At 36.3% G+C, this 19,957-nt stretch overlaps 1 protein-coding gene and 1 long non-coding RNA gene across 2 annotated transcripts in view; one reads left to right on the forward strand and one right to left on the reverse strand.

Moving 5' to 3' along the window:
* The window catches only part of LOC116433083 (multiple PDZ domain protein), a 155,140-nt gene that overhangs the window by 59,662 nt on the left and 75,521 nt on the right, over nucleotides 1-19,957 (forward strand). The window contains exons 6-7 of the mRNA XM_031990803.2: nucleotides 3,568-3,710; nucleotides 4,657-4,991. Of these exons, the coding sequence (XP_031846663.2) occupies nucleotides 3,568-3,710; nucleotides 4,657-4,991 (478 nt within the window). The remainder of the gene's footprint in view (nucleotides 1-3,567; nucleotides 3,711-4,656; nucleotides 4,992-19,957) is intronic.
* Nucleotides 12,605-15,218, reverse strand: LOC143174398 (uncharacterized). The gene is made up of 3 exons (XR_012998278.1): nucleotides 15,114-15,218; nucleotides 13,782-13,937; nucleotides 12,605-12,827 (listed from the first exon to the last, which is right to left on the reverse strand). It is a non-coding gene; the product is annotated as an uncharacterized LOC143174398 (long non-coding RNA).

Consider the following 19,957-nt stretch of genomic DNA (forward strand, 5'->3'; position numbering starts at 1 on the left):
ATTAATTGCGAAATGGTATTAGCGACGGGGATTATTTAGGAAACGGCAGCTGTGACAGGAATTATTTTGGGAAAAGGTATCTGCAAACGGGAATTATTTTGAAAAAGGTAACTAGAGGTAATTATTTATGGAAGGGTATTTGCAATAGGAATTATTTGTGAAATGATATCTGCGATGGGAGTTGTTACTTGTAAAATGGTAATCATGACAGGAATTATTTTGGAGAAGGCAGCTGCGATAGGAATTATTTATGAAGAGATATCTGCGTTGGGAATTGTTTATGAAAAGGCACCTGCGACAGGAATTATTTGCGAAATGGCATCTGTTACTGGAGTTATTATTTATAAAAAGGCACTTGCGACAGGAATTATTTTGGAAAAGACAGCAACAGTAGGAGTTATTTGAAAAAAGGCAACTAGAATAAGAATTATTTGCGAAATGGTATCTGTGATAAGAATTATTTAGGAAAATGCAATTGTAATAGGAATTATTTACAAAATGGTATCTACGACAAGAATTATTTAGGTACAAACAGTTGTAACAGGAATTATTTGCGAAATGATGTCTGCAACAGGAATTATCATTTACAAAAAGCCACCTGTGACGCACAGTGGACCAGAATACAAAAACTTGGATAAAACCTACAGTTTTGTTGATTATGACTTATTAATCATAAACAAATTTGTTCTCAAGCTTTTTCGTGCCCGTAAAAGTTAGTTATTTTAAAATGAAATTTAAAACAAATATTATTATACTATTATATCCTCGAAACTCAATAATCTAGATTTACAAAAGGTAACAAGTGCAAGTGTTGTGGTAAGAATGTTACGATAACAGACGTGTAAGATCAGCAAACGCAATTTTCATTCTTTTAATTGACAGTTTCATTGTTTCATAAACCTATAAAATTCCGCAGTTCATTTATTACGTTCCGATAGATTAATCGCCGATGCGTGGCTAAATATTTTTCAATCTGGCTCGACGTCTGTGCAGTCAATTTTGCTAATTCATTATTGGCGACATTCCAATCCCACGATTCGAGCAACCTGTGATTCGACGAGTACACTGAGCTACGAAAATATTCCGTATACAGTATTCCCACGTAAAATTATTTGAATGATTTATCAATGAATCGCTTTGAAACACCTAGAACATGGTAATTCATTTGAAGCTGTTAATAAATGATTAATTCAAATGAAACAGAAGGTTGTAGAAGAAGAGGAACAATGAATTATATATAAAATGATCCTGTTGCTTCCGGTGAACTTCTACCGTTGTTCACGAATGAATTTCACAGCGGGATCAATTTGACATAGGTTATGTATTCATTCACAATTCAAGTGTGCCGGGAACGTCCTATCAAAACCGATAGTCCGTTAGTAACGAGCCACCTGTGCGAACAAACGAATAGTTGGAACAGATTCAAAAATAGGATCCCGTGTCTTGTCACTCCGGCTCACGTTTTTCAGCACCCGACCTTTTTGACAGATTACGGTCGGCTCTCTGACAGCCATATTTTACGAATCCCTGAAATTTTTAAGCTTTACTGGCAACAGAAGCCCGCCGTTTCTATTGAAAATGTCCCAGTCAACTTTCCTCGCGATCAATTATATCGAACGCTTCATTAGTTCTTGAGATTTTCATACATCTTTGTTCGGTATTTAATGGATAATGAGTTTTTATTAGAAATAACAAATTGTTATTTAAGTTCTGCGTAATTTGAATCATTGGTTCATTAATCACTGGTTGATTATTCAGTGATATGTGCAATTAGGGCAGTTTTAAATTGCACTTGTTAACAGAAGATCAGGCAGAATATTGAGATTAGATTGATGATGATGGGATTGATTAAAAAATATCGGAAATCTAACTAAATAAAATAAATAAAAATATCAATCATTATATGATTAAAAATATCGATAGTTAAAATATCAATATAGTATGAATATATTTCCAAAATATTCTTACAGGTACTTCGTCGAAGGAAATATTGTTATTTCGAAAATATTCTTGTAGGTACTCCGTTAAAAAAAATATTCGTAAGTTTCGAAAATATTAACGATGTTAAAGATCAATATTGAAAATATTCTTATATTGAAAAATATCAACGATATTAAAGATCAATATTGAAAACATTCTTATAGGTACCTCGTTAAACAATTATATTTCATAACTATTCTTATAGGCATTTCTTTAAAAAAAATATACTTATATCTCAAAAACATCGTCGCAGTTACTTTGTCGAAAAAGATATTCTTACATCTCAAAAAGATGGTCTCAGCCGCTTCATTAAAGAATACCAAATACAAAACAATTGCACTATTTCATTAAAAGCGAAATAACTCATTTCCATTGCACGATCGAATTATTCTTACCGTCGCCCGATGTAAATTCCCGGCGCAGATCGTTCCACTCGAAGTAGCTCGGCAAAACGTTTACACTTGGATTGTTAATTCGCGCGGTGTACGTTCCGCATCCTAACGTCCGTGTTTCATCAATTTACAATTGATCCGGATTCCAGCTTCACGGAAATGGTATGTAAATGCGACGTGTTTAATCGCGACTATCCCCAATTATCGCGGTTAATAGATTCTAATGGGCCTGGGACGTATTAGTGGACCCAGCTCGGTTCGACTTCGTTCCACGGAAATCGAGCTGGGAATCGAGTGTATCTGGTTGAAACGGGCTCACCGATTCGGCCCTTCGATGAACAATTAACTCTTTGTTTTATAACGACCGGCGTCCGTCCTTTTTTTTTTGTTCATCCTCGGTGTTCCTCGAATTGGTTAATTGGCACGAACTGTTGGAACTGGGATAGAGGGAATATTGAATCTATCGGTATTACAGGTGGTATCGATTTCTTCGATGTCGAAGGATTTTATTAATCTAATTCTGTTTGAAGTGTATCAATCGTTTGTCTTTAACCCTTTGCAGTTTGAATTCTTTCTGCAGTTTTTTTATCGGTAACTCTGTATTAATAGAAATGTATTATTTGGAATGCACTTTGAGAAATAATTAATAATTGTAGAAAGCAGTGTAAATAATTCTTTTTATTAATAACATTGAGAACGTAATTGTTGGAACTGAGATAGAGATATGAGAACTTACTAAAAAAGACGAGATTGTCGAGACTGGAATTATCTTGAAGAATAAACAAAAATTTGTACATAATTAAGAAGTATTATTGGACGTTATCTAATGTTTAGTATATGTAAAAATTAATTTAACACAGGAACTACGGAGTATTTAATACACTTAATATGTAATCTTTATAATAATTGTAACAATAGATTATTTTCGGTTTCGTCAGATATTCGTTATAGTATTCAAGTGAAACTATTTATTTTCAGGATCATTTCGTATATTCGATTTAAGATATCAATAATTGCGGAATAAAATAATCGACACCAGTCACTTTAATTGGTACGGAAGTTTTAGTGTTAACGAGATGGTAAGAATGTATGGATGACAGCGAAATGGTATAACCGTATTATTTTGAATTTTATCTGAAGGCAATAAATCACGTTCATCCCTCTTCATTAAATTCCCTATGGTTCTGTGTTTCAGTGATGGTCGATTGGTAGAAGGAGATCAGATATTGGCGATAGATGGCCAGCCACTAGACTCGAATATCTCTCATGAGCAGGCAATCTCGATTCTTCAGAAGGCACGTGGTCTGGTTGAGTTGGTCGTAGCAAGAAGCGCCCAAGGTAATTTAAATTCTGTCTGTGTACCACATAAATTCATCATCCTTATCTTAGTGCCTACAGCCGCCCCGGAAAATTACCCTACGGCGTATTTATAATTCATAATATAACGTGTCTTTGAACCGTATAGACGATTTTAAATTAGCCAATTTAAAATTTTAAATTAGCCAATTACTTAATCTATCCGCTATTGACACGCTAATGTTTCAAATTGAATTTTATCCGTACTTACGGACCACTAGTAGTTTCTTAAGATTCAGGAGATCAACGATTATGACAAACCAAAAATCAGATAATAGCATATTAGTAATTTATCTGTACATAGGTAGACATAATCAGATTGTGTATTTTCCTATGAATACAAAAATTATGTAGATTAATTTACTAGAACCAAAATAATTGAAATATAAGATATATTTAGCTTCTGTCACAATGAATATCAGAGGCAGAGTTAGAAAGTAATAACAGCAATTCAAACGTTAAGCACAGCATAAAGTCTTGGCAGTTTCCCAATTCTGTAGAGCAAGACCTTAGTGCAGAACATTTGATCCCAACACCCGTTAGAAGAGAGTTAATTGATCAAGCAACGATCCTTTAAATCCTTATACTCACCACCACAATAATGAGCAAACTCACATTCCCACACCTCCATTAAAACATCAAAGACAACTCAGTCTTCACGAGTACCCCATCGCAATCCCCTAAAGCAAGAGCTCGATGCACAGAATTTGAACGGAGCACCCGTTATAAGAGTGTTAATTAACCATAGAACAATCCTCTAAGTCCCTGTACTCACCGCTACCCTAACCGCAATTCGGCCCCAACCTCTGGTCTGAGGCCAAGCCACCTAGTCAAACATTATCCAATAGAGATTCCCATTCAACTGCCGTTGAAAGACACGGGCCGGGCACGGTGATTACGGCTCTCCTTTCTTTATCACGGCCCGCAGACATTGGGGGTTCTTTGCCGACGGATGAATTGTCCGGAGGTTCGAGTTCGACAGCGGCCGCGGGAGCAGGTGTGTCCATCATCAGCGGCGTTGTCGGCGCTGCGACCAGTCAGTCGAGTACCGACAAGGATCAATTGGTCTCCGTGTCGTCTGTCGTTACACCGGCGCCAACACCGAAGTCCAGCCAACCAGCCAGCACCACCTCGGCGGCGACACCGACGCCGACACCCACACCGACCCCAACCCCGACCTCGACACCGGTACCCGGTGGCCTCGTCGTCGAAAGGAGCCCCTCCGCCGTCAGCGACGCCTCCAAGAGTGGCTCTGACATGGTGGTGAGTATAGCTGTTGCTGTGTCTTAACCACTTGAGCTGGAAATGAATTCAGACATTTGGCAATGTCTTGCGCGATGAATTTTGTTTTTACCTATTTTACGCTGATATGTACACCAATTTTGTTTGTTAATCGTTCTGTATAGAGTGATACATTTCGAAACAATCTAATAGGCGTAATGCAACAAGATTGTTAATGTGTGAAAGACGTAATTGAGAATTTTTCAACACAAACGTCTCGACATGCGTGGCACGTCTATCCAGCGCAAGTGGTTAACCTTTTGTACTCAGAAGTTTCTCATTAGAAATGTGTAACATTTTTTCACGGGGCGAACACGATATTCCTGGAAACTAACTCGAAGAGAAATCACAAGTACATCGAGGAGCAAAGCCATTTTATTCCAATATTTAAATATTAGATTTTACAGTTTCAGCGCGTCTAATTAAATGGTGACTGAGAGTCCCTTTCGAGTTTAAAGGGTTCGGTTTTTTGGGGAATTTTTTATTTTTATTTGGAAATCGTCCTTGACAATGATGTTGAGTTGTCTTTTTTCTTTCTTGGCTTTTTTGTGGGTTGATGCAGCTGGGATGATTTATTTAGTGCTATGTTACTCTTGTTATGTTTCAGTCTTTTTTTTGTATTTTTGATTTTGTAAATCATCGACAATGTTTTTTTCCTTTGTCTTTTAAGGGTTCTTTAAATCGTCCCATTGCTTTTTTAAAGGGTCGAACCACTCTGTAATGGTTCATAACGTATTGCCATGCCTCAGTCCTTTTCTCTACTCCTCTTTTTACACCAATGTTTTGTATCAATAGCGACAAATAATTTCATTGTTTGCCATTTTAAAGGTGAAAGCAACGAGTAACTAAAATGTCTTACTAGCTTGAAAAATCTTAACATTCCTCTTACCTCTACCTTTTTAAATCTCGCATCTCTGTTCACCAATAGAATGAAGTTATTTTTCAAAAGAATAATAAAGTACCGATAATCATTTTCTTATACATTCATAACATCCAAAGGACTCTTGGAACAAAGGACGTATTATCCGATTGAAGAAGACTGCAGAATTGCGGTAACCTCGCAAAAACAGACACGTTGTTACCATTATTATGATACGTTCTACATTTTACACTGTACACCGCAATACCGCGTTTGTACAATTCTCGCTGCACTATCGTCTCTATTATGAATCGAGCGCGCCGCGGAAGACTCGGTTGCCTGAAACATTAACGGAACATTACACTTGCAGGGAATCAACGTTATTATTACAACACTCGAATCTATACAGCCAGGAAACACGTGCGCTGAACACTGCACCGGTTGAATAATTAACATCAAATTCGTAGAATTGATCGTTGTAACCTGACAGACGTTTATTTACCGCTACAACTACCGGTCGGCTCAAATTCACCCACTTTAGAATCCTTGTTTCGCGAGTATTTCAGTTATTAAAAATTATATAAAATTACAATATACAAGATGACTGTCGTCGACTAAAAATATTTAACAAGAGTGTAATGTAAGAATTCTGATGCCAAATAATTAATTCTTTTCCTATGTACCTTTGCTACGAACAAATCGTGTATAAAACATTCAAGATTTTCGTGGCGTTTAACGCGTTAAGGCGTTTTTGCGAAAGATTTTTAATTGAATTTTCGTATTTGTATAGATACAAGGCTAGGAGACTCTTCGAATCTCAAGAAACGTATTGTCCTAATTTTTATGCGTGTTTGGAAATAAATTATTCTACTTACTTGCAATTCTTCTTTATTTTGCTTTGGATTTTCGTTGAAATGGGTGTACTGGTCCTGTGTTTGACAATACTAATTCTTTCAACGATGAATTATTCATCTTTTCAGACAAACATCTAATTCTTCTTTATTTCGCTTTGGGTTTTCATTAAAATGGGTGCATTCATCCTGTGTTTGACGAGTATATACGTTATTCTTCGATTTTATCGCGCGCGAAACGAGAGGTTTTTCGAACTAAACTCCACGGCTAACAGGTTAATGTAAATTACGTGGGATCTCGTTTGTTCGGCCGTTAGGTCACACGACTCTGCGCATTAAATCCTGATACAGCAATATCACGCGGATTAAGGGATCCGGCGTTGCAATTTGAGATGGTAGATCCAGCTTTCCCATCGCAGCTACGTAATCTTCATTTTATTCAACACACAAGAAGATTCTCTTGCTTATTCTGTAATCACGGAATACGTTCGTCCTATCTTTTCGCATTCAACAAACGCAATCTCGTTTTTATTCGACAAAAATGTAACTCCCCTCTATTTCGTGCATATGAAATACCTTTTTAGTTCCTCTTCGCTGGGAATATTTCCTCTTTTCAAAGTGGACGGTTCTTTCTTTTTTTCCTTCATTTTTTGAAGGTGTGTGCCTGTGTTCCCTGTACCTTTTAAATTACACGCGTAGCCTTTAATCTCGAATAACGGAATACATATCTTTCTCCGTGCATGAATTTCATATTTCTTTTGAAACGTACGACTTCCTTCAGTGTTTTCCTGTCGAACAACTTGATAGTTTTTGTGTTTTATTTTTTGGGAAATTGGGTATTTAATGGTTGAAGATATATCGCTTCTACTTCCTTATGTTTTCATGATTCATAATTTTTATTTTTTTAACTACAAATTAAGAATATATTTAGTACTTCACAAGAAGAAATACGAATCAGATATTTGAATGTATCCACTATTCCTCGATGAAGAATGAAATTATTTTCATCGTAATTGTTTTTCTCGAAGTTGATCGTCTTACATTCTAAACGCAGTGACATGTGACCCGTGTCAGGGGTCACAGTACCGTGTGCACTCGACGCAACACGAGCTTTCAGCGATCGGAACAGACGTTTCCTGATTAACATTGGCAGATACCTGATAATCGCTTAATAGCATTACGATTAGATAGCTTTTGAGTTGTTTGTCATGCATCTGCATAATCGCGTTGTTCCCACGGCTCACGAATGATCGTTCTCGTCGAAACGAATGATAATCCCCTCGTTCGTGGACCACGAAATTTTGTGCACTATGCAGCACTATGAATCTTCCAAAAATCGTAAAATAATAAATTTTATGATATTTAATATAGTTCCATCGTAAGTGTATATTTACTTTGAAAGTAAAACATTAATAACAGCAAAATAGGCTTTCCTTTCAGTTTATGTATAATGAGTAGCATTAATTTGTATTAAATTCATTTTGAAATCTTCATCACGAGTGTCAGTATATTTATATTAAAAATTAAACGTTCACAATAGCAAAATAACTTTTCACTTCAAATTAACTATAATGAGTACCATTAATTAGTATTGAATTCACTTGGAAATTTTCACCACAAACTCTAGTATGTTTATTATAAAAATTAAACGTTGACAATAGCAAAATAACTTTTCATTTCAAATTAAGTGCAATAAGTACCATTAATCTGTATTAAATTGACTTAAAAATCTTCGTAATGAGGTCAGTATATGCAATTTACATATAAAACACTGATAATAACTAAATAACTTTAATTGCAATTTATATGAAATAAATAGCATTGTTTCTTTATTAAACTGCGTAAAAAATCTTCATTACGAGTCTTACTACATGTTATGAGACAAAATAGGAATTAAATATATTCCTGGTCGGAACAATACTCACTGTTTGCAGTTACTGGAACTATTCGCTTGAAATAGTACGTTATTCGTTGCCTATCGATCCCGGAATCCTGTTTATTCTTACTATAACTCGGAATGAATGACTCACAGATGCATTAGGGTGCGATGTGGATTTTACTGATATAAAAATTGCGTGTAATGGAAAGCATGTTTGTACGAGCAACAGTAAAAGCGAAATGTGGAACGAAACGCTCTTGTACGTGACTTTATTCTTTGATAAGTGAAATTATATGTTTGTCGTGCACACAATGTGAAACTGATTATTTTTGTCCAGTCATTACTCGATATTTCTACTTCTCAACCAATTTATATAGTATTGAATAACTTGTGTCAAAGTTTAAATTCTCGATTTGACGCTAAAATTATTAGACAGGTCAAAATTATCTATTTCTGATTTCTTCTTCTTGTAATTGAAAAGACAACAGGTAAATTATTAAAGAAATTATTAAAGAATTTGATTTAACAAAGCTCAAATTGAATTGCGAATCGATTAAAATTTCAATGGATACATTCTTGGAGTTTCTATAGAGGATTTTCAAAAAGTTAATTTAACTGCTCGGTAGTTTTAGTGTTAAAATAAAACTGTTCACTGCAAACCTTATATTAGCGATCAAAATGTCTATTCACCTAGATTGTATCACAATATTTTTGAATTCTTCATTCTCGAAAATCAACATGAATGTTCAAACAATCATAATCTCAAGCAATTTTGTTAAATCTTCACTACAAGCTCTAGTATATTTATTTTAACTACTAAACATTTCCAATAGCAAAACAGTTTTTCTTTTCAAATTAAGTAGAACGAGTAGCATTAATTTCTATTAAATTTAATGAGATATCTTCACGACAAACTCTAAAACATTTCAAAAATTAAACACTGACAATAGCAGAAAACAAGAATAAAAGAAAATTTCGAACATAATATCTTGAAATAAAATAATCTCCAGAAATAATCTCTCCATTTATAATCTCCTTCTGCATACAACACGTTCTTCACTTAAGTTTGCAAAATGAATTACCTGCATAATTCCTCATCGCACGAACTAGCAGTAAAATTGAATATTCCCGAAACTCGACGATTTTCTAAAAAATCTGCAAACGTTTTTCGAGAGGAGAGAAATCACTGTGTCCGTAGAAACTGTTCTTTCCTCTCAGCAAGAAAATCCATGTGATTGGAAACCAGTTTCACGACAGCGGTGTTCCTCGTGCTTCTATTTTCTCGACCCCTTCCGTCAGCATCTTTTTTTACCACGCAAACGATGGCATTGTAACCTTCTCTCTGTGGCACGCGTGAATCAATTAACACTAACCATATCGGCACTTTTCCTACCGCAACTAGAATAACTGGCTACAAAATAGAGACACAAACAAATTAAATGATAAATTTCTCATAGTTGAAACAGGAACAAAAGGAAGAATGAAAATTGAAAAACTTAAATTAACAAAAATTGATATCTTGATAGCAAATATCTATTTTGTAGCCAGTTATTCGAACAACTGGCACAAAATAGAGATAAACAAATTAAATGGTAAATTTCTCATAGTCAAAATACGGAAAAAAGGAAGGATGAAAATAGAAAAACTTAAATTAACAAAAGTTAATGTCTTAAAAGCATTGCATATTCGAAATGATCTTGAAAATAAATAGTTTCACTTGAATATTTATAGGAATTACATATGAATTGTATTAAATGCTCGGTAGTTCTAGTGTTAATTACATTTATCTACGTCGCGCTCGATCAACTTGCGAGCCCTACATCCGTCAATCGATTAATAACCGCCACTAATGAATATAGATAAGCGATTCGAGTGGTGTTAATTGATTTACGACTAGGCCGATTAATAGCCTCGCTAACCCAATGGACGATTCTGTTTCCTGTTCCCACTGTTATCCCAGTAGCACAAGGGAAACGTCACGATTGAAATAAATGTCTAATCACTGAGTAGAATTCAATGACAATTAAACCTTCATTGTATTGGACTCTAGTGATTGGAACAATGTTTTGGTCACTCAATGCTTGAAAAATTGTTTTCTTAATGTTTTTGTTGGTTTTTCTTTGCGTATAGTAATCAGCTCTAATTAGTTCGTATTTTATACGAAAGAAAGAATAAAAATATTGTCAGTGTTAGACTTTGTCAATATTGTCATTGTTTTGTACATATATCATAGCAAAAGTACGCGTATATAATTAACAATAGAAATATTGTCAATGTTAGTCAATTATGATATTAGTCAATCTCTACTGAACTAATATTGACAATATTTTTATTGTTAATTATGTACGCGTACTATTGCTATAGTATACCAACGACATTCTTTCAAACTGACTTGACAAGAAATTACACATAAATGCACGGAACTATTTTCTTTCAATATTTCACATATTGATGCATTGTACAAGGTGTAATATCAAATATCAAACTTCATAATATTATGTCAAATCAGTTGACTAAGATGCGTCTACAGAGAGTAAAGAATTAAAAATCTACAATCACCATTACCATTACCGCTCTCCAATCCCCCAATAAATCTTCAAATACACAAACTTCTCCCTGCATTTCACAATCATCAACAAACTGCAAACAACAATATGCACTAAATCCCTCCAGCATTACGCAAAAGAAAACCCATGAAAAGTCGAAAAAACTCTTTCAATCGTTAGCCCCGAAATCCTCTAAACCAGCGTCACTGATGGTCTGACTCATCCGCTGGCGAAGCCGAAATACAGGGTGTTCCGTCTACAGAGAGGAGCGCGGGGGCGGAGGAAAGTCTCTTCCATTAATGATACGCCCCTGTCTGATCGTCGGCGGTATCGGCGGCCGGGTACGCCGGTTTGGCAAACACGCTCTTGTAATGTTCCATCCATCTCGGGTTTCGTCGGTGAAAGGTTGCCTCTCGACATCGAAGAGGCATCGTTCCGCGCACAGCTCCTTTGTGTCTCCTTTGTGTCCCCTTGAAAATCGAGGGTGCTCTCCGCCGGCCTGCGGAGCAAGAAAAATTTCCGCCGGTGCCCCGTTAGAGCAGTGCCGCCCGCGATATGATCTCGATCGATCCGCCGCTTATAATTGGCCTCATTTGGGTAAACCTTGCCCCCTGTTTTTCACCGACCCACTGTGGGACCGTTTTTTCGACGAAACTTAACCCTTTGCACTCGGAAGCTTTTCACTAGAAACATTCGACACTCTCCTATGACACGTAGACGACATAATTCAAAGGAACTAATGAAAGAACATAGGTAAGTTAAGAAACAAAGGTATTCTATAAAAATGTTTTACATATTGATGCATTATATGAAACTTAATGTTATATATGTTACGAGCAATATGATTAAGCGGGGGTTATACTTAATCTACCGGTGATTATGTATTATCATTCTCCAATCTTATTGGCGATTATGCATAATTGTCTGGGAGTATGTATAATTTCCGGGTTAATCGAATTTACCGTAACATATATAACACTTTGTAATTTTATTGTGTCGAATGAAATGGTGACTGAGAGGCACCTCTTGAGTGCAAAGGGTTAATAGCTTGGAAAGTATGAGTGATTTAAGATGCTTCGACGGAAGTTGCGAGGTAAAGATATATATGGTGGTTATATTTTTGTTTATGTTATGGGGATGTTATGAAGATCTTTTAGTGATAATGGGTACTTTGTGTTTGGATGATAATGTTGTATAAATAGAGAAATGGAATTTATTTGTGTAAAATTGTGATTTTTTGAAAGGGCCATTTTTTGGATTAAACTCGATAATTTGAAATGTTTGAGTGATACAAACAAATGCTCCAGTTGTAAGGTATAGAGCTACACATATGTTCGTTATATTTTTCTTTACATTATGAGGACTATTACATTAGTTAGCAACACATTGGTAACCTTCAATGTTCATGTGATCAATGGAATTTTGGAATTTTTTCTACAAGCAGCTGCACTGTACAACGTTCTCTCCCGCTTCATTCGTCTTCTACTCGCCATGTTTTCATCGCGATCCCCTTGTACCGGCGTTCGAGCCGCGGCGAGAAAAAACTTCGGCGAGAATAGAATTATTGGCGAGAAATTGCTGACGCTCTTCCGCCGACTGAATTCTCTCCAACCTGATATTCCTCGCCTCGGTCCCAGTGGATATGAGGTTTTCCTTGCTGATGGTTTCGAATCACGAACACACCTGCGGATGGATTGTAATTTTCTGTTGGCTACTGTTAGCAGTAGTCTGTTGGGAATGTGATGATTGTTTGAATGAGGTGGTTTCGAGGAAATTGTTATGAAGCAAGGAATATTGGATAATTGAGTTTGACGAATGTTGAATGAAATGTGGAGATTTGGGTGTGTTGATTTGGAAAAGGGTTAGGTTTTATTTGCTTTGGAATGGAAGTGGATTTTGTTTGATGGTGTATGGGCGATTCTTTCTTCTATGGAATATTGTGAGTTTCTTTTGTGTTGGGGATCTTAACGATTTAGGGGATTAACTCGAAATTTGGGTGTGTTGTTTTGGAAAAGAGTGGAGTTAGGTTTTGTTTCGATTGGAATGAAAATTGATTTTGTTTGATGGTGTTTGCGTGATTGTATCTTCTGTGGAAGGTTTTGGTCGTGAGTTTCTTTTGTATGTATGATGTTAATGATTAAGGGAATTCACTCGACATTTGGTTACATTTTGAAAGGCAGTTTAACGTAGCATTGTAATCTATTTCTGAGGTGCAAGTAGTCGACATCAATGATTAGTCTAAATTTAGAAATATTTATATTTCTTTGTTTATTTTAACACTACAATGAATACGTTACCCTGACTCCTTTATACAATGTTATATGTTATATATATTTACGACTGACAATCATATGATCATGAATAATCAAGCCTAGGTATGGCCATGAATACTCACCGCTTGGCTACCTGTTTCGTTTGTCAACATAATATATTATTTCACTCGCCTAACCGAATATAATATATTCTGCTGATGTTCGTCTGACTATGTACAAACTTATTTCACTTGTTTCACCACTTCACTCTCCCCAACAATTTTATATTTGACTATTCTTCTTCTTTGATTTTACAAACGACTTCCCATTATACTTGCATCATTAAATATTAATACCAATCATCTTGTTCACTGAATATTCTTACCTCATTTTATCGATTCAAGATGACTGCTGCATTCTGTTCTGCTTCAAAAGGATGTACTTTTTCCACTTGTCTGATCATGGTCGTTCTCACTTCACTTCTTTGTAGAATTGCTGTTTATTGTAGTGCTCTGGCTGGCCATACACTGACCTCAAACTACTGCACAAGAATATTCCTAGAATCATGTCTGATTACAAGTCAACCTGTTTTACTTGTCCGTGCACAGGTGCACGCTACTTGCCTATTTGAAAATTGTCTATGATCTACTTTTTGTAGCTACATACTTTTTCTTCGCGTGAATTCTGCTTAAAACTCGTCGATATGGCTGATCTACCACTAACCTATTCTCCTTGTTCGAGCTTATACTCTCTGTCTATTTTAGCAGATTCTCTATGATATTGATATTTACAAGAACCGTTTCTACCGAACTGTTCCTGTGAACTAATTATCGTTAATTTTGTTTATATTGCTAAGGTTATAAAACGTATTTCAGACAATCTAACTTAAAACTATCCAAACTGATCTAACAGAAACTTAATTGTGACGAATGAAATTTTTATATCCAATAATAGACATACTTGCGGATCATAGAATATTTGAATTGAAATACCATTTGAAGAATATTTCTTTTTTAAATAACAATGAAAAATCATATTGCAAAACATTGATGCTTTTGGAATGTTGTCGTTTCTATGTCCACTTTTACGCCTTATTCAACGTTAAAAATTCTCAACCAAAGATAACACGAAAAAATATAAATACTACGAATCGTGAACATTTAAATACCATTTATAAAATCCAGAAATAAGCAAGAATCTAAATCTTACCACAAACATTCTCTAAATATTCCTTAAATGTTCGATATAATTTTACAAATCCTGTGATCAATAGTACTTATATTTCCTAGAGTCATCTTCAGCTTAAAATTAAACAAATTCAAAATAACCACGAATCTAAATCTAAATCTTACCTCAAAAATTCTCTAAATCTTCCTTAACACTAGAACTACCGTACCAGTCAAAATGACTGGTTTCGATTGTGTTGTTTCACAATTATTGATATCTTAAAAGCATTGAATATTCGAAATGATTTTGAAAATAAATAGCTTTGACTTGAATATTATACTGAATATCTGAAGAAACCGAAAATAATCTATTGTTAAAATTTTTATAGGGATTACATATCAGTGGTATTAAATCCTCGGTAGTTCTAGTGTTAAATGTTCGATATGCATTTACAAATCTTCTTATTCATAGTACTTATATTTCCTAGTGTCATCTTCAGCTTAAAATTAAACAAATTAAACACAACCACGAATCTAAATCTAAATCTTACCACAGAAATTCTCCATGAAAAGCCGTCGAACGATTCCATCAGTCGCGGATCCAATGAATTCCGAACGAATCTCGCGTCACGTTCATTACAAAAACGAACTTCGCGAGCAACTGTTAATTCCACTCCGCGAACAGCGAGAGCACGCTTGTGTGCGAGCATGATTAATATCTGCGGCACAATTCGCGACAGTCTAACACGTTCACGGCTAATTTGCTTCTTGCATTAACGCGCGAAACGCGATTAGCGAAAACTGCCTTATTATCCCACCTGTGTTTACCTTCATCAGGGATCGTATTGTCGCGCGCACAATCACGCGACAGCGAAACTTCTAACTTGCCCCGCGGATCCACGCTTTCCACCGAAGGAACAACGCTGAATAAATTCGTTAGAAAGTTTCCTAGCCCGTTGCACGAACGAGTCGCGATCGAGTTACCCTCCGAAGCGAACTTAATCGCATCAAATTTCCCGTTGCTTATTTTACCGCGGCTCGTTCGCTTAAACGGCTGCGGCAGAGCGTTCACGATTCTTTCTCTCGCACGGTAGAAAAAAGTATTTTGCTTTTCAAACGAAGTTTCCCTCGGAAATTATAACGGTATTCCATTTTTTGTCTCTTGCATTTTGTTCGCTTATCCTCTGATCTTGTCTCTGATGCAGATACTTTTGAGAAAAATATATTTCTTGAATAACTGTTTTGTTTTCGTTGGTAACCTCTTCGGAGCTGGTTTGTTTCAGATGAATTTTCGGATGAGAAATATTGATTTGGAAGTCTGGGATTGTGAAATGTGGAGAATTGTGATTATTTGTGGAATATTTTTATTTGTTTAATAGGAGTATTGAGTAGGTCAATGTTTTCTAGTTTCTTATGAAAGTTAGTAAGAATTATTCCAATTTCAACCATTAGATTTGTGTAATGGAGAGCTTCAGTTAGAGTGTTAACCTCGGAAGCCACAAATGAATGATATAATTACACAAATAGGAAAGGATTGTTCCATATTTTGATTGGTTTTATAGCACAACAATGTAAATATAAATCCGTTGCAAAACAATTCACATAACTTACTATCTGAAGGACTTTCTACTTAATCAAATTCTCATCTACAAAAGACACTCGTCCACGCAACAAACAAATCAACTTTTCCCGATAATCCTTGAGAAAAGTGATTCAGAAGGTTACCAATGTGCCGTTAATTAGTCTCAATAATGCAAAATGATTTCCACTTCAAGAATCACAATTTTAACCAACATATGTATATCTCTATACCTTACAACGTCTATCTAAAGCATTTTGTTGTATCACTCATACTTCCGAAGTTATCGAGTTTTCTCCAGAAAACGGCCATTCGGCCGCATTGTAGGCAAAATCCCAAAATCCGACTATTCATGTAACGAAAATCGAAGGTTACCAATATGTCACTAACTAGTCCTTACCGTACAAAATGATTATCATTAGAAAAACACAAAAATTCCATTTCTCAATTTATATAACGCCGGAATCGAAACGCAAAGCATCCACTGTCACTAAAAAAGACCTTCATAACATTCCCATAACGTAAATAAAAACATAACCACCATATATTTACCTCTATACCTTACAACCTTCGCCCGAATCATCTTTCTTTATCACTGACACTTCCGAAGTTATCCAGTTTTCTCGAGAAAACGGCCGTTCCGCCGCACCGTGCGTCGGTTCTATCAATCTAACGTTGAAGTATGATACGAGCTGAATAATCCGATCCCGCCGGGAGTTCTATATTTGCCCGGACTCCTTAACCGCGGTAATCAGGACGTTCTAACAGCCCTCGTCGTAATCAAACGTTCTCCGCTCCGATACTCCGGCGTGGGGCGTCCGGCAAGCGTGGAAATCGATGCGAAGGAATTTATCCCGTCGGTCTTCGAATGGGAATGACGCCGGCGAGGGAGAGCAGGGCGAGAATGGCGCGGCAATAAGCCGACGCGCGATCGTTCAATTCTTTTTTTTTTCCTTCCCTCTGCCGATAATGAGAACCCGAACGATCCCGGCAGCTGCATAAGAAATCGAATCCACCGATGGCGAAAGGGACAGCGGGAAAGAGGGGAACGGGGAGAGGCAGCAACATTTTCCCACGGGTAAATACAAATTGCCCGTGGGACGATTATTCGATCCCCACCTACTATTGTCGTTTCGTTAACGATTCGGCCGGCGTTCGAATATTAACGAGAGCCACGTGACGTGACGCGGCTGGCCGCTCGTCCGGCGTTTTAACGACGCGCGCGAATCGTTCATTCCCGTCAATCGGGCAACGCATTTCCGTTCTAGCGCCGCGTTTCGGGCGTTCCGCGGTTTCGGCTTGCATAATTCATACCGTTTGATTGCGTTTTTTGTCGTCTTATTGTGGGAGGTTACGCGTTGAGAGAGGTTAAGAGTGTTGGGAACGCTCGAAGTTGGTAACGAAATAGTAATAATAGTTTCTTAATAGAAATTATGATAAGTTGCGATGCTGTTGAAGGGTTAATACTGTTGAGAACACTCAAAGTTGATGAAATAATAATAGCAATGATTTGTTAATAGAAATTATGATAAACTTGTGCCGCCGTTGAAGGGTTAATAATGCGGAGAACACTCAAAGTTGATTACGAAATAATAATAGCAACCATTTATGAATGGGAATTATAATAACTCGCGACAAGTATACAAAAAAAGTAGCGATCACTCGCGAAACAAGTAAACCAAAGAACTGCGGTATCGGTTATCAGTTTATCACCGATGAAATCCGCCGGATTATTTGTTTTCCAGCGCAACCGGAGAAGTAAGTGTCCCCGGTTACTAAGATTCGTTGTTTAAATAATCCCGCCGGTCTAATAAAGCAACAGCGACCGATAACGATGTCCCCGAGCGCGATTCCTATTATCGAGAAAGAAATTCACGATTGCCTCGGGCCAAGATTTTCAATAATTGGTTTGCTCCGACGGAATGGTCCCGATAAAGTAGGTTAAGGCATCTTCCGCCTTAGAATTGACCAACAGTTGTTCGTTTACTATCACGTGCCCACATAGAACGAAATATTAACGCTATTTTTATTTTAATACAAAATTATTTTGAAAATTTCTTGATCATTGTAGTAAAATTCGAGAAGTAGAGATAAAATAGCACTTGGCAAATGATTTTAACTTTAAATTTACGAAGTTTTCAATGAGCAGCTTTCAACATCAAATTATTTTAAAAATTTCTTGATCATTGTAGTACAATTCGAGAAGTCGAGGAAAAATGGCACTTGGCAAATGGTTTTAACTTTAAATGTACGAAGTTAGTAATATTTAAATTTTAATTTTTCACGATGTCAGTAAAAATAGTAAATATAAATTCTTCTGCTCGTTTCTTTCCGATAAACTCAAAATTTTCATTACCATTTCTTAACGCTCGAGAATAAACTGTTATTAAAATAGATTGTAAAAAGAACTTGGGTATTTTATAATCGATATTTTCGATTCATCTCAAGGATGACTCGTATACATTATTAGTAAATTATTTGTCCATAATCATGAAAATGGTCTAAGTCATATATTCTTTTGCTGTTTTTTTTTTTCTTTTAATTTAGTTTAAATAATGGGATGTGAAATAACTGATAAACTCATTTTTCTTCTCAATTTAGACTTAGACCAGTTTCATAATTATGGGCACGTATCGCATTTTCGTGGATCAGTCTACTTAAAGATGATTTTATATCGGCGTTCGGTATCGTGCATCACCGAGAAAGAAGAAGGTCGAAGTTAAGTGGATTAAGAGTTCGGAACAACGAACTTTCTTCAGTCCGACTTCCACGCCGAACATTCTTTTTAACGTAACGAAGGAAACCACAACGTGACATGATTCCTACCACGCTCTTCTCTATTCTTCTCTTTCCCCCTCTTCGTTTCTGTTCCCTTCTTCTTCTGTCCACTTTAACGAGAAATATTGACCTTCTCTCTCTGTCACGTACACGCGTGTGTTACATTGTCCTCTCTCGTGTACAGTGGCATCCAAAAGTTCTCGGCTAGACCGTTTTTGGAACTTTTCTTTAGACGTATTTATTTAGAAATAAATAATTTAGCATGTTCAAAGGGTTTTAGTCAGAGTTTGAAAAAGAAAATAATGCTTGTATTCTATTACAATAATAATTTAATGTATATAACTTATATGTAACTTTTTGTTATTATGACACATTAGGGACATATTACTTGAGAGGATACTATAAAAAAATCCACAGCATTCAATCTTTATACGTATTTGTTTAGAAATAAATTACTCAGAATGATCAAAGGTTCTCGACCAGAGTGTTCAAAGAAAGCAATGCTTGTTTTCTATTACAGTAATAATTTAATATGTAGCATTTAACATATGACACTTAGTATTTTGACCATACCTTTTGCATTAATGACAGCGTTGCACCGAACCTGGCACTCTCGTCTTAGAGTGGTCAGATTCGAAGGCGCACGCCTTCTTCACACAAACTTTCGGTTCTAGTCCATGATCGGCTGAGGCGCTCACGCACACCAATTGTGTCGCGCGACAAAGAGTGGGGAGAGTCGTTTCCGGACATGCCATTGGATCTCTGGGAGCAACTGTCTCCGCCCTTATGACGTCACGAGTGCCAGGTTCCCAGCAACTGACTGTACACCAGATTGCTTCTCCTTCTCCCAAACCTACAGATATTCTCTGTTTTATACATGCAAATTTATTTTCTCTTCCTCATACATATGTACATATTATACTATTGTCATTTCTCTTTTTCTTTTGCACACACTACATCATCATCATCATTATTTCTTCCTCTGTCCTGCACATATACATTGTATCATTTGTTACTTTTATTTCTGTCATACACACT

This window comes from Nomia melanderi, chromosome 3 (genome assembly GCF_051020985.1).
Source record: "Nomia melanderi isolate GNS246 chromosome 3, iyNomMela1, whole genome shotgun sequence".
Lineage (NCBI taxonomy): Eukaryota > Metazoa > Arthropoda > Insecta > Hymenoptera > Halictidae > Nomia > Nomia melanderi.